This window comes from Orcinus orca, chromosome 15 (genome assembly GCF_937001465.1).
Source record: "Orcinus orca chromosome 15, mOrcOrc1.1, whole genome shotgun sequence".
NCBI classification, from domain to species: Eukaryota; Metazoa; Chordata; class Mammalia; order Artiodactyla; family Delphinidae; genus Orcinus; species Orcinus orca.
Window position 1 is genome coordinate 57,333,458 of NC_064573.1, and position 16,780 is coordinate 57,350,237.

The 16,780-nt window shown below is 39.8% G+C and overlaps 1 protein-coding gene across 1 annotated transcript in view; it reads right to left on the reverse strand.

Annotated features, from left to right (window-relative positions):
• The window catches only part of L3MBTL4 (L3MBTL histone methyl-lysine binding protein 4), a 352,526-nt gene that overhangs the window by 221,438 nt on the left and 114,308 nt on the right, over positions 1 to 16,780 (reverse strand). Inside the window, exons 7-10 of the mRNA XM_033439375.2 lie at positions 15,961 to 16,096; positions 14,123 to 14,214; positions 12,483 to 12,637; positions 11,322 to 11,398 (exon numbers count right to left, since the gene is read on the reverse strand). Of these exons, the coding sequence (XP_033295266.1) occupies positions 11,322 to 11,398; positions 12,483 to 12,637; positions 14,123 to 14,214; positions 15,961 to 16,096 (460 nt within the window). The remainder of the gene's footprint in view (positions 1 to 11,321; positions 11,399 to 12,482; positions 12,638 to 14,122; positions 14,215 to 15,960; positions 16,097 to 16,780) is intronic.

Sequence of the window (16,780 nt, forward strand, 5' to 3'; positions counted from 1 at the left end):
CCGAATGCAGCCCATTCGAGATGGGGTTAATCACCTCTTTCTCTGTCTCACTCCTTCTGTCTGTCTCTCAATAGCTAACATGATAGAAAAACACATTGTTTATTTCGCTCCTATTTTTCTCTCAATGTCACTAACTACATAATATTTCACTGAGTAATATTCTATGACTAACATAATGACCCCTGTACGTTATGTCTTTACCATTCTTTGTTACTAGTTTCTAGCGGTATCTCACTCTCGGCAGGCACTTAATTAGTTTTTCTCTGAACTCTCACCTTCCTTATGCCAGTAGACTCTATCTACAGGAAAGAGTACAATGCCATTTAAAATACAGTAATTCTTTGTTTGCCTAGAACAAGTTAACAGTTAATGTTGCAATTAAATAAAAGATTTATTTAGACTGTTAAATTTTGCTAATGTAATTTTAGCTTTATAAATTATGAAGTAAACTTAAGTAGTTATTTGGTATCAGAACATAGCTTGCTAAATATTTTTATGTGCTCCTCAAACATCTAGAATATTTGCTAATAAGTATGTCCAGCCAACTGATTCTGGGGAATCTAAAGAAACAAACTGCTGTTATTCCTACAAAGTACATTCCATCATCTCCCAAATTATCAATCATTATAGCTTTATTTCTGAAAATAAACTTGCATTTAGCATTTGTTCACAACAAGTTTGAGTGCTAGACTTCCAACTTAAAAATGTAGAACATTTAGCTCTGCTCACTTCTAAATGCCACCAAAGTATCAATAAAGGCATCTTTAAATGAACACTTATCAACAGAGAAAATACTGAATTAATTTTGATACAACACATCGTGGAATATTATGTAGGCTTTATAAAGAATTAGAACTATATAACAAATGAGTTGGAAGAGATTTGCCATGAGACATAGTTGAGCAACATAAAAAAAGATGGAAAAAGATGTACATAATATAAGCCCATTTTTATAGCACAAGCAATAATCTAAAAAAAGACATGGGTTCATGAACATACGAGTGTCTGGGTGTGCATATGTGTGTGTATATGCAATGATATGGGAATTAGCAAAATATGCATAGCATAGAATGGCTAATTGTTCATTTCCCTCTTGGGAAAATAGCTGAACTACATTTCCTTTACTCCCATGCATTTGAATGCAGTTATGTAACAGTTCTGGCCAATGCATGTGGGTAGAAATGATTGTAACAAGCTACTTCTGAGTCTGGTGCCAAACCCCTCTCATGTGTAACCATCAGTCCTCTTTCCAATCTCAGGTCAGACAGAAAGATTCCCAAGGACCTGGGGGAGTCCCAATCCCAGAGTAATTAAATGGAACAGAACTAACCCCTATCAACCATTACTGTACTATGACAGGAGCTCCTGTACTATGACAGGAGCAAGAAATCAATTCTTAATGTGTTAAGGCACCAAAATTTATGAAGTGGTTTGATATGCTAGTTAGCTCATGGTAATTAACACGGAGGGATTACCACCAATTGCTATGGGGTTGGCCAAAAAATTCGCTAGGGTTTTTGTAACGTCTTACAGAAAAACCCGAACAGAGTTTTTGGCCAACCCAATACCTACTTGGGGAGAGTAACTCGGGTGGAAGGAGAAATGAACATAAAAAGAAAGTATAAATAAAATGTAGGTAATACAAAAAAATTTAATAAAACTAATACAAGGACATAAAGTCACAATGACAATAGGTAAAAAGCCAAAAGCAGATGAGAACTGTCAACAAAAATTTCTGGAAGTGTGAAAAGGAAATAAGTGAACATTCAGTAACTAAGAATGAAAAACATAAATCTGTTACAGAGAAATGCCAGTAGGGAGCAAGTTAATTTACATTATAGAACCCTGGAAAGCTGATTAAAGACATGAATGCTAAGACCTGAAACCTTAAAACTCCTAGAAGAAAACATAGGCAGTAAGCTCCTTGACATTGGTCCTGTGATGATTTTCTGGATTTGATACAAAAAGCAAAGGCAACGAAAGCAAAAATAAATGAGTGGGACTATATCAAACTAAAATGCTTATGCACAGCAAAGAAAACTATCAACAAAATGAGAAGACAACCTACTGAATGAGAGAAAATGTTTGCAAATCATTTATCTGATAAGGGGTTAATATCCAAAATATATAAAGAACTCATACAACTCAACAGCAAAACAACAAATTTTAAGATCTTCACAGAAAATTTGTGCCTATATTTTGAGAGATCTGGTCTTGTTCCTTTTTTTTTTCTTTCTTTTTAATGTCTGAATTTTCTAATATTGTTGTTGGAAGAAAAAAACTATAAAACTATGTGGAGAGTAATCTAGAAGTATTTACCTAATGCTTAAAAATTATTTCCAGGGACTTCCCTGGTGGCACAGTGGTTAAGAATCCGCCTGCCAATGCAGGAGACACGGGTTTGAGCCCTGGTCAGGGAAGATCCCATGTGCCGCCCACCTGAGGCGCAGAAACAATAACATAAAACAGTATGGCACCTTGTATCAAATGGCCACAGAAAGCTGTCCCGCAGTTAGCAAACTATGCAAGTTAATTCTTTTTCTGCTTTGGAAGGCTTTTTGCTATTGCATTAAAATGCATTTACTGTAGAACACAATATTTACAAGAAAAGAGAGCCTTGCTAGGTCAGGAACCCAATTTATTTCCGTGGCCCATCAATTCCCAGAGCCCTGCAGACCACAAGAAACTCTGAATAAAGAGCTCCTGTAGGTCTGCTTAGTCAGTCACCTGCCCAATCAAGTAAGCAGCAATTCTAAAGAGCCTTACCCCTCCCCAGCCCCAGCCCCACAGCACTGGTTAAGGCCCACGTTCCTTATTTTCACGTACAGTGAATCTCCCTAGTGGTCGTCCCAGCCTCCTTTCTAATCTGGCCTACTATTGCCAAATAAATGCTTAACCATAGTTACATCAGAGATTTGACTATAAACTCCTCACTCCAGCTTTTAAAGATCTTTCATAAAATGGCCTTGATCTACCCATCCTACTAATTCCTGATAAATATCCCAAAACTGAAGTGAAATCCATTTTGGACTCCTGCCTTCCAGAACGGTAAGATAGGAAACCTGCACTGCTTTAAGCCACAGACTTCATGGTAATTTGTTACGGGGCAGTACACCTTCATATAATCTTCTCAGTGAAGCACGTCTTTCCCTTTCTGGCCAGGTGTTACCTCTGACTAATTTCACTGCTACCATCTATAACAATATTCATAAACTCACCAAACAGTCCCCAGTAGACTGTCAGCTCCTTGAGGTCAAGAAAGGCTGCTCACCAGCCTTTCCATCCCACCCTCCCCCGACTAAGGTCCTACATAATGATAGTAACAGATTATAAAAACTGAATAAATAAATCATGGGGAGCACAAGTCAACTAATAAATATAGAAGGAATAATGAAATTAGAAAAGCACCATTTGGCAAATATCACATTAGTAACTAATTCATCTCATGAACATCAACAGATGCTAAAAACTAGCGGGTGACAGTTTGATGAGGAACAGAGTACTTCCATAATCTCAAGTCACTCTCCAGCAAATACATCTTAACCACAAAAGGAAAAGGAGTAATTTTCCAGTGGAGAAGCTTGCCACACACCACTGTAATCAAGTGACCGAGGTCAATGTCGACAGCAAAGGGGCCGTGAAATCGTGCACCACCTGAGCGGATGCCGTGAGAACTGAGCAGTGCTTCTGGGACACTCCTCCCCAGGTGCAGAACCCACATCCACTACATCAGACAAGCCCAAGGTGAGAAGCATGTTACAAAACAACTGGCCTGTACTCCAGCAAAGTGTCAAGTTCTTAAGAGTCAAGGCCAAGACTGAAGAACCACTGCAGATTGAGGGACACTAAAGAGACATGAAAAGTAAGCACAACCTGTGAGCCTGGATTAAATCTGTTTTTCTGTTTGCTTATTTGTTTTTTTCATAAAGGACATTATTGGGTGACGGGCAAAGCGTGCATCTTGGCAACTTAATCTCAAATGTTTTGGCAAAGGAGGAGGATTTTTTTTTTTGTTATCGTGACTCTTCTGAATCTTAAAAATTATTTCATATTTTAAATAAAGTAAAAACATTTACAAATCACTAATCAGTGTGAGCCTAATGTTCTATGTCACTTCTCACCTCCTCTTCCCCCTCCCCCAACCCCTACCCTGCAGCCCAGCACGCTGCTCATAACACTGATAATTCCTAAATTTGCCAGGAACTTCCTGCCACCTTACTTTCGTGCATACTGTTCCTTCTACAGAATATTCTCTTCCACCCCATTTCTCACATCCTTCAAAGACTAATGCAAACACTGCTTCCAATGTGAAGACACCCATGTATGAGGTTAGGATTGACCTCTCCCTCTCCTGTGTTCCTGAAAGCTTTCCTTCCATTACCATCAGAAGCCCATGTGCATCAGACCTCACGCAGGGTGGTGAAGGAGAAAGGGCAAGGGAGTTCTAGAGACCAGCTAACAGGGCGTGCTCCCAAACCCCCAGCCCGCCACGTGAGAGGTCCGGGGCCCGTGACCTGACCTCTCTATACCTCAGTTCTTCAACTATGAAACTGAAATCACTGAAAAAAGCTTACAAAGTTGCCATGAAAACAGATAAATGTGTGACACTGAAATGGAGCAGGACCTTGGGCAGGTCCTTGCCCCCCCATGTCCTCAGCCTGCCTTTCGTCTGTGGCAAAGCTCTAGGCAAAGAATAAGTTTAATCAGAGAAGTGAGAAAATGCAGAAGCAGAGGAAAACAGTTAAAGGAGACCAAATAGGGCTTCCCTGGTGGCGCAGTGGTTGAGAGTCCGCCTGCCGATGCAGGGGCCATGGGTTCGTGCCCCGGTCCGGGAGGATCCCACATGCCGTGGAGCGGCTGGGCCCGTGAGCCATGGCCGCTAAGCCTGTGCGTCCGGAGCCCGTGCTCCGCAACGGGAGAGGCCACAGCAGTGAGAGGCCCGCATACCGCAAAAAAAAAAAAAAAAAAAAGGAGACCAAATAATAATAGCTTAGTCATTAAGCACAGTCAAGGACCTTCAGTTCCTCCTTAAGGGCTATAGATAATATTCTGAGCCATCTCCTGTGAGCTGTTTTGCAGATACTGAAGCCCCACCAGGTGGAGGAGGATGACGACATGATGACCAAACAAGCTGTGACATAAGCTGCTCCGCTGCACACAATTCCGAGAACTGGCCTCAAAGAAATGGGAACAAACCTTGGAACTAAAGATTAATTGTACTTAAAACAACCAAGATGATGCTGATCAGACCACCACATGACTGATTTCAAGATGCCTGTCAGAGCTGACTGTGCTGCCCTGCTCCCTCCCTCTGCCTATACAGCCCCGAAACCCCCCTTTAAAAGCCCCTGCCCCTCAACAGCCATCAGGAGTTGGTTCTCGGACAGGAGTCCACCCTCTCCCCCAGTTGCTGGCCTCCAAAATAAAGCAAGCTTTCCTTTCCTACCAACACCTGTCTCTTGAGAATTGGCTTTTGAGCGGCGAGCAGCCAGACCTGGGTTCGCTAACAACATCATATTGGGCATTCAAGAAAAATGAGACCCAAGATGAGATTCCACTTCACAGTCACTAGGATGATATAAACAAAACACAGACAGCAAGTGTGGAGGAACGTGGAGGAACTGTAACCCTCACACACTACTGATGGGTATTAAAACAGAGCAGCTCCTGTGGTGAAGAGTCAGTAAGTAATCACTCACTAACTACTCAGTAAGGTAAACGTAGAATTACTATATGCCCCAGCAATTTCACTCCTAAGTATATATATACCCAAGAGAACTGAAAACATGTTCAAGCAAAAACTCATACACAAATATTCACAGCAGCAGTATCTGAAAAAGTCAAAAAGTGAAAACAACCCAAATGCCCATCAACTGATGAATGAATAAACAAATCGTGGTTTATCTACACAATGAATACTATTTGAAACTAAAAGGAAACAATGTGCTCATACATGCTGCACCGTGGATGAACTCTAAAGTCATCATGCTGAGTGAAAGAAGCCAGACACAAAAGGCCACATATCATATGGTTCTATTTACATGAAATATTCAGAAGAGGCCAGACAAAGAGTGGATTAATGGTGTCCAAATGCTGCAGGGAATGGAGGGTGGGGATAACAGCTAAGTGGCGCAGGGTTTCTTTCTGGGGTGACGGAAACTTTCTAAAATTGATCGTGGTGATGGTTACACAACTCTGTAAATACGTTAAAAAAAAAAAAACACTGAATCTTACACTTTAAATGGATGAACTGTATAGTATGTGAATTAGCTCTCAATAAAGTTTTTACAAAAATATAAATAGATCCCTTCCTTCAGAGCAAGAATTGTGTTTTATTCTTACTTGGTTCTCCACCTTCTGTAAACACAGAAGTCACTGTGGAGATGATGTTTGCTGAACTGAATCTGAGTTCAGTTGACAGCAGATTTGGAGAGGATCTCAGTGCAGGACACCACCCCTCAGGGGGACGTGGTCCCGCTGTCAGTCAACAGGGTCCGCAGGGCTCCCCGTCCACCTGCCCAGATTGAGCGGGAAGCTCGTTGGGGTGGAGGCTCCTGTCGCTGACTACAGGACAGACTTTCACACATACAAGACTGTTGAAAAAAACCACTGTTTTAACTGGGAAACAAGTCACTCTGAGCAATAAAGTGTACTGGAAACTTCGTATACATACAAAGCAATCAGAGTTACTTTTAAAATAGCAACACCATTCAAAAGAACTAGGAAAGAAAAAAAGGTAACTTTTAGCTAACAATCTATTAATGTTCTTTAACAGACCAATCTAATTTTTAATTGTACAGAGTTGGCTGTACGATGTACTACCTAAAACTATGCTACTAGGAGATTTTACTTCAACGAAAGGATCAGATTTACCCCTATTTGTTAGGAGGTGACTGTTAACTGGACATGGCCTGCCCATCACCAGATGAAGATCAGAACCTCACTATGAAGCCCGGCAAGCCGTCTGGACAGGGACTTTTCCTCCTCAAATGTAACATCTGTATTATCAGGGTTTTCTATGCACCTACCTAACACTTTTTTGTCATTTTGTGACTTTGACTAAAATCCCAGCAGATTGCATCTTCTGAAGGAATTTTTTAGTCCTTGTAGAAAGATACTGAGTAGAATATGTAACACCTTGGATTAAACTTACATCAGCAAAATAACACCTTTACAATTTACAGGTCACATGTTTCAAAAACTAATCTTTTTTCCTCTTTCTCTGAAGAAGTTCTTTTATCGGGAATCTATGAGAATGTGAGTGCACACCAGGGGTAACTGTACAGATCAGCACATGCTGTTCCACTTTCAAGAGGCTTAATCGCTCTCAGAAGTACAATTACACACACACACACACGCACACACATACACAAGCTATGACGAATATAGCAAATACATTTTTTCTGATATGTAATTACAACCATAAAATAAAATTTAATGTAAAAATCTATAGGCATAAGTGATGTGTAAAACACAAATTCACTTTAAGTAACAAATTGTGGAGCCAAATGACTAACAGAAACAAATCATCCAAACAATGTTAATTTCTTATCTTTTCCTATAAACTCTGAATATACATATACAGATTTAAAATCTATATGACAGATAATATATATAAAATACAATACATAACATATATGTGTATTTCAAGCAGTTCTAGCTCCAGCCTTGTCGTAGGGGAGAGAATACCTAAAGATTATGTGGGTTGGTAGGTTTTTCTTTTAAAATCTCAGGTTTAATTCCCATTTGTGAACTATCTGAGTGCACAGCATTCTATTATCCTGCCTCAGGGCTCCTTCTACCCCATGACCTCAAACCTTTCCTCTCTTGTGCACCTCACTAGGGACTAACATCTCTGGGGCACTCGTGCTTTCCCACAAACCTAGAGGTCAGCATGATCACGGCTCATCACGAGCTTTAAGCAATTTTGTTTATTGCTCAGCTTTAACTGCCTTCACCCAATTGTTACTCACAGCTCCTTTGCATATATTTTCATTACACTCCACTCTCTTGATCATACCTTGATTAAGTGGCTAATCTGCTTGAATTTTCATTTTACATTTACTTCCCAAACCAAATGGGAAGCTTCCTGGCATTCAGTGAAGGCCACTGTGCAGGGCCAACACCCTGCAGCACCATAAGAGGGGACCCCTTTCTAACATGGTTGAGTCCCCACTGAAGACGAGTAATCATATGACGGATTAGGGTTTTAAATAACCAAACTTCTTGACTTATTGTTCATCCTGTTTTTCCTTAGCACTCAGAGCAGCTTTAGATACTCTAATAGGAATAAACACATTTTAAAAGAGTAGATGACTTTGGGACTTCCCTGGTGGTGCAGTGGATAAGACTCCATGCTCCCAGTGCAGGCGGCCTGGGTTTGACCCTTGGTCAGGGAACTAGATCCCACATGTATGCTGCAACTAAGAGTTCGCATGCCACAACTAAGGAGCCCTGGAACCGCAACTAAGGAGCCTTCCTGCCACAACTAAGACCTGGTGCAACCAAATAAATAAATAAAATTTTTTTAAAGTAATGCATTAAAAAAAAAGAGTAGATGACTTTATGAGTACAGACACAAAATTCCTCAATAAAATATTAGCTAACCAAGTAGTGCAGCAACATGTAAGAAAAAATATATTTATACACACACACACACACACACACACACACGAGATTTATCCCAAGAAGATTGTTTCAACATATAGAAAGCAATAAATATAATAAAACCATATTAATAGAATAAAGGATGACCCTTTCATGATAAAACAACTAGGAATAGAAGAGACCTTCCTCAATCTGATAAAGGGCATCCACGAAAAGCTCACAGCAAACATCATGTTTAATGTGCAAAGACGAAGTGTTCCCCTAGGATCAGGAACAAGAAAAGCATATCTGATCCTGCCACTATTGTTCAGCATGCACTGGGAGGTCTAGACAGAGGATTCAGGAAAGAAAGAAAATGTATTCAGATCAGAAAGGAAGACGTGAAAGTATCTTTACTTATAGATGACATAATTTTGCATATAGAAAATCCTAAGTAACACACACACACACACACATTAGAGCAAATAAATGAATTCAGAGTATAAGGTCATTGCACAAAAATCAACTGTATTTCTACCAAATAGCAATGAACAATCCAAAGATAAAATTAAGAAAACAATTCCACTTACAGCATTGAAAAGAACAGACCAAAGACATGACAAGAAAACAACAGACAAATACCCCTTATGAATACAGATACAAAAGTTCTTAACAGAACTGTAGCAAACTGAACTCAACAGCACATTAGAAGGATTATACACCATGAAACGAAGGAGAAGAAAGTCCCACACAATCTTCTCAATAGATGCAGAAAAAGCACTGGACAGAATTCAACACCCTTTTATGATAAAAACGCTCAGAAAACTAGGAGTAAAAGGGAGCTTCCTTAACATGATATGGGGCATTTATGAAAAACCCACAGCCAATATCATACTTGATAGTGAGAGACCGAAATCTTTTCACCCTAAGATCACCCTAAGACAAGAATGCCTACTTTTACCGCTACATTCAATACTGTACTGGAAGTCCTAGCTAGCATAATTAGGCAAGACACAAAATTAAAGGCATTCAAATTAGAAATATGAATTTTTTGGAACTTTACTATTTTCATAGACTACACAATTCTATATGAGAAAAATCCCATAGCATCCACACAAAAAAACCTACTAGAGCTAATAAACAAATTCAGCAAAATTGCAGACTGTGAAATCATTTGTGTTTCTTTATGCCAGAAATAAAAAAAATTCCAAAAATAAATAAATAAAACAATTCCATTTACAACAGCATCCAAAAGAATAAAATACCAATAAATTTAACCAAGGAGGTAAAAGACTTGTACACCCAAAACTGAAAAATACTCCTGACAGAAATGAAAGAAGGTCTAAGTAAGTGAAAAGACATCCCATGTTCATGGATTAGAAAACTTAATACTGTTAAGATGGCAACACTCCCTAAAGCAGTCTACATTGAACATAACCCTTACCAAAATCCCAATAGTCATTTCTCCAGAAATGGAAAAGCCAATCCTCAAATTCATAAAGAACTGCAAGGGGCCGCAAACAGCCAAAGCAATCTTGAAAAAGAAGAACAAAGTTGGAGGGTTCACATTTCCAGATTTCAAAACGGACTAAAAAGCTACAGTGGTCAAAACAGTATGGTAGGGGGCTTCCCTGGTGGCGCAGTGGTTGAGGGCCCACCTGCCGATGTAGGGGACACGGGTTTGTGCCCCGGTCCGGGAGGATCCCACGTGCCACGGAGCGGCTGGGCCTGTGAGCCATGGCCGCTGGGCCTGCACGTCCGGAGCCTGTGCTCCGCAGCGGGAGGGGCTGCGACAGTGAGAGGCCCGCGTACCGCAAAAAACAAAAACAAAAAACAGCATGGTACATATTAGCTAATGCAATAAGACAAGAAAAGGAAATAAACAATATATTGACTGGGAAGAAAGAAATATAACTTTGTTCACAGAGGTGTAGAATATCTAAAAGCATCAACATAAAAACTCCAAGAACCAATAAGTGATTATAACAAGGTTGCAGGATACAAGGTTAACATATAAAATTCAACTGCTTTCCTATATACCAGCAATGAACAAGTGAAATTTGAAATTAAAAACACAATACCATATACATTAGCACTCAAAATAACAGAATAGTTATAAAATCTAGCAAAATATATGTAAGATCTATATGAGAAAAACCACAAAATGTCACTGAAATAAATCAAAGAACTAAATAAATGGAGAGATATTCCATTTCTGTAATGAGAAAACAGATAAATAACAAGAAAGTCCCTATGTCAGTGTTTAGCTGAGCCACTAAGTTGGCTTGGTGAAGGGGTCTGGCAAGTCTAGGCCCTCATTATTAATTCTCACTTCTTAGGTTTCTACATTTCTTACACTTAACTCCAAAGTTAAGTATATTTAATAACCTAATGGTCAATTAATGAATTAACATTGGTAATAAGTTAAATTACATAGGTGGAAATAGCTAGTTTTAAAAGTCAGTTCACAGTGATTGCACTCATTTCGTTGGATAAAAAAATAGCACTTTTTTAAAATGGCTGCCTAATATGTCTTTATAAACACAGTCCATTTGCATTATGGGGAAGGATGTGCAGATTTCAGACATCTGGGTCCCTTGATGGTCCACAGAATCTTGCACAGTATTTTTATCATACACTTTGTATTGAAATGTGGTTTCCATAAACAAAAATAAGAATGGGCATTGCCACTCACACAGAGATGACTTCAAAGAGAACCCAGCCAGTCCACTCACCTTGGGGTGCTATCAGAGTTCTTCCATGCTCCTGACACCAACCAACTGGCTGAACATAAGGACTATTGACGTCACACCTGCAAAAACAGGATTCTATTTTAGATCCCATATTAACACCAGAGAAAGAATCCAAGAGTAATGTTCATTCTAGATATTAAGAGATGACATGGAAAATACTATGGCATAGCTAAAATATTTTATAGCCTAAGAGAAACAGAAGTAATTTTAGTTCTCTATTTTGTAAGCTGAGTGGCCAAACTTCTCTTTTACATAACCTTCTTGAAATTTAAAAGTATTTCTTTAAAAAGTGTTTGACTAGGATCTGAACTGCCAGTGATCTCTCCAGAGAGTGAACATTTTAATAAACCCCTTCTACCACTTCTTGCTAGCAGCAAGGGAAAATATTAATAGGCCAGTCCAAATTTTAATAAGACGGACCAGACTCCACATGCCTACAATTTCCTCCCTCTCCTTTTCAGGAACCCAGACTATACTACCTAAGACACATACAGCAATTAATCCATGCTCTTCTTCTTAGTTCAAAGAAGAAAACAGCCCCCCTCCTCCCACTGTGCACATGAAGAATCACAGCCTCAGGCGGGGACTTGTCAATCATTCAGGATATGCTCTTAAGAAATGCCACAAAAATTATTTTTGCCGTGCCCTCTTCCATATTTCAGGTTTTCACCCAGGAAATCCTTTTAACTCCTGCAATGTTAGTTTAATGGCATCGTGAGCATACATTTTCTCTGTTCACAGGCTTTCAAATAATTCACTCCATTCTCCCTGAATCTTCCCTTTTAAAAATATGACAGTCTGAGTCCAACATTTTTCAGGAAAAAATAATACTGCAAGTTCTTAACTTCCTCTTTACAGAAATGCTTCCCTTACAAACTAGACACAATATAGTGGACTGCCCTGAACTGGTCACATTATTTCAGATGAGGCCTCATTAGGCAACCTCTCAGAGACGAAAAAAAAACTTTCTCGGTTCTTTAATTCAACAGTTCACGAGGAAAAGAAGGTAGTGACAAGCCAGCCACTAGGTTCCTCATGTTCATTACTAGAAGAACAGCAAGAACAGTGACAGTCATGGAATGAACATAAGTTCTTAACGGCAAACACGAACACACAAAAATACAACGCAGATTGGTGTCTCACCAGTAATCGTAACTATCATCCCAATCGTCAAAATGCACTAGCAAGCGATCTCCAACAATATCTGCTACGGTTGCCACACATACCAAGGAAGGGTTCTTCCTGTCGACAGCCTCCAGCTTCATTCCAACCTGAAATTCCTTAGGCACTGGCCCATTCTAACACGGGGAAGAGGCACAAAGAGAAACAGGACACCAAACAGGACTGAGCCACTGTCAAAACTTCTGTCATGTTTAGCATCAGAAAAGTCTACAGGGTATCAACACTTAAACTGCAGAATGAAGCCAGCCAGTAAAAATATTCCAACAGACTGTTACCAAGTGTACACTCATAAAAAAGCAATCCCAGGAAATGAGCTTTCACTCTGTGCTTTTCTCTTTTGTTGTGCAGGTAGGTTTTATTTCCCCTTTCATCATCACTTTCCCTCTTCAGTTCATAGAATAATCTGTATTAATTTTAAAATACACTGTTTACTGAATACAGTAATATCAAATAATTTTCTCTGGTCCCCGTAGGCTTTAGATGGGTGGTATATTTCCAAATACCACTATTTGGAAAAGTTTTAAAGATACGCTCTTTAGCACTAAAATTACCACTTATACTTTGATCAAGTGTTGAAATTAGTGGCTTTCTCAACATTTAAGGAATACATGCGCTTATCCATAAATAAATCATAGTTGAAAAAAAAACCAAATGCTTTTTTTAGTACCTGCACATATTTTTTAGTATTAAAAATACTAAGGGCTATGATTTATAATAACATGACAATGATAAAGCCCCACTTTTCCTGTAGCTATGATTAGCCAGGCCTGGGATTTAGAAAATATACACACAATATCCAGGGACTAGAAGAGCGTTTTTTTCCCTACTTCTTTACTATCTATACTGGACCCTCATTTTTGGTTTCCTTTAGCACATTACTTTTCTTAAAGCATTTTCACATTTCTCTAACTCTCTTCCTTGATACGAGTCTATGAAACATGTTGAACAGTTGTAGAACACTGATTCAAGAGCAGGACACTGAAGCCTGGGGAAGGGGGTGGGGGGTGGGGACTGTCCTCAGGGGACACAGCCAGCAGGTGGTGGGGCCTCCCTGGCTCCAGGCTTCCCGCCCCTCCGCGGTGTGTGGCCTCACCTGGGGCCCAGAGGACGCGGGGCTGCGACTTTTTCTCCTTCTCTCCTGAACACCTGTTAGGCTGCTGGGACACAGAGGGTGAGTGTGCTCCACCCAAATCCTCACACACCCTTCGAATCTATATGAACCGTCACCCTCTTTTTCATTACACATAAATACAACTGGACCAGGTACAGTCAAAGTCCACCTGGCATATCAGCAGGTCTCAAAACATCAAACTAAATTTAAATGACTAACTCACTAGAAGCAAAAAGAAACACCTTCTAAAAGGCATTTTAAATTTTAGCCAGCTTTACATGTAAATGTTTCTACTCTCTCCATCTAATTATTTAATTGTATGTTTAAAAGAAAAACAAATATGCCCATAGGACACTGACAAATCTAGTGAGAAAAGTCATAGGAAGCTAAGGATTCTTAAAAGATTAAAATAGAACAGAATACATAGTGAATTTTAAGAAATTTAAGTTGAAGTAAAAATCTGATTTATACTATGGAAGAAAATACTTACAGAATTTCTGTTTCTGAATAATTTCTTGGGAGCATTTTGCAATTTGCAGGCCTTCAAGTAATCCATCCAAACAAATTTATCTTTTCTATAACCTAAAAAAAAAGTACGGATTATTCAAAATACCCACAAGATGTAACCATGTGCATAATAAATGTATCAATACTATTCTTATTCAGTTTTCTGCCATAAATTCAACGTCCTTTAGCAGACACAAAAGATTTATATTAAAATCTCTAAACTGTTTCAGTGTTGTTTTAATGTATGCAATTCCAAACTGTTGAGTTTGATTTCCCACCATGCATGTCATTCCCTACAAAGTTTAAAACTCATTCAAATATGGAATCAGTACCCTGGTGGCCTGACAGGAGTCTCATCTCCTGTGTCCCTCAGGCCTCCTGAAGCAGTCACGTCCCCGAGGCCAGCGTGGGCCTGATGGTAAGCAGCCCCGGGGGAGCCAGACACTGCAGGGGCGACAGAACCGTCCCCCAGGCCACGTGGCAGTTCCAGCTTTCTGCCCTTGTCTTTACAGGCTTCCCAATAAAATGCCTGACCCTCCCGTCCATGTGCCCTAAAGCAGTTCGTGTGGGGCTGGCCCAAATAACCAGGCTCAGGAAATACTCAGATTGACTGTCACAGAATAGACGTCAAACTCCTTGCACTGGCCTTCAAGGCCGCGGCGACACCTCTCACTTATCTCCTCCCTCCTGGCCCTTGCCTCTCCGCTCGCTCCAGCGCTCCTGTGATTACTGGTCTGCCACACCCGCTGCTGGGCTCTGACACGTGCTCCTCCCCAGGGAGCCAGCTGGCTGTCTCTGTCGTGCATCCGTCCAGGCATCTGTCAGATGTCACACCCCAGGCCTGTCTTCACCTTACTTATTGCAAGGGCAGCCCTGGGACCCCACTCAGCGCTCCACGCCTGTCGCCGCTAGACACACACCTTTCTCTCTGTTTATCCTCCTTCTCCCCTCTGGAATGAAAGCCCCGTGAAGACGGAGACGGTTTCCTTTATTCACTGCTCTGTCTCCAGGGCCTGCACACAGGAAAGGCTCCACGAACACCTACCACCCACGGGGTGAATGAGCCTGGGGCCTGTTCCAACCTCCCTGAAACCCAGCAATCTCAGGGGATCCTGCTGCCAGCCTCAGGGGTGGATCCCAGAGGACACCCTGAGCTGCTTCCTAAGAGTAAAATGACTATACAGTGACTCCAGAAGTTGCCACGGTCAGCCAGGAGTCTAACACCCAAGCAGGAGACCTTATATACAAATTTGCTGGTCAAGGAAACAGGCCCACTGGCATCTCAACCTATGAATCCTCACCTCACTAGCAGACAGCAGGTAAGAAAGGTTTCAGTCATGTCTGCCAGACCCAGTTCCTCTCCCACATAACAAAAGACAAAGATGAGACTTTTAATCCCCATCGAAAGAAAACAGTGAATTTTTCACTTTCATAGTTCCCTGCGTTCCATGATTTCTGCTTGAAACAAATGATATACAGTGAATCAAGTTTCCTCACTGTACAGCATCACTGATTAAGTGAAATATTTTATTTCAACTGTAATTTAAACATTAGTTTCTTCATTCCTTATAAAGTTTAATAGACTTTACGTAAGATAAAATGCTCTCATGAGATTTTACTTCTGCCCTATGCACCTCAGAGTATTTGACCTAAACGGTCTTGGATGTTTTTCTTTAAAGACATTTATTTATTTCTAACAGTGATATCCTTGTAGTCTTACTGCTTTTTGTGGATCAAACTTTCATTTTGAAAATCAATTCACACCAGGCTCTCTTGTTAGTACTTCCTTAAAAAGCTGACTGTCTTTTCCTCCTGACTTACCCTTAGGGATGTGTAATTCATGTTTGGTCTTTTCACACCACCCTACTGGATGAATGTCAGGGGAACCAGCATTAGTCCAAAAATCATAGCAGCTTAAATAACCGTCAAAATGAAGTCTGAGACGGTAACCACACACCTGCAAAATGGAATGTTTACAATCGTTCATTAAGAGTCATGCATTTGAAGTGTACACAAAATTAACAAAATATTCATTTATTCTGTCAACACCATCAATATATATGAACCAATCCTTACATCCAAATGTCTTAAAGAACAAATTCATAGATGAATCTGGATAAGACAAATGCTGACAAACTAGACACTATCTTTCAAGTATCAAAAATTTTTCTGCAAAAAAACGATCCTTTTACTCAGTCTAGGAATCTGAGGTCAATTTACATAACCATTAATCGACAAGTTTGTTTATTTGTTCATTCAATACCTAGCAAATATTCCTTTCAGAAACCCCATCTCCTGCTGTTTGGCTTAGATTCATACCCCAAAACAGTGTAACCTAAAGTACACAGCAAAAACCAAAATGGGTATGACCTTACTTAACCTAACATATGGACCCAGCATACTCAACAAAGAAGAACAGTCTGAAACACATCTCCTAGTCATGCTATACAAGTTCAATAACTATAATCATTCAGTAAATTAAGTGAATAGTGTTTTCTATGTTTGATGTTATTCGAAATACTGAGGTCTTTTATCAATTTAATAACATAAAATGTTTAGTAAATATTATATAAGCCATTTACTTTATCAATGGCTCCTCACCCTATATAATTTTCATAAAATTCATGTATTTATATAAATA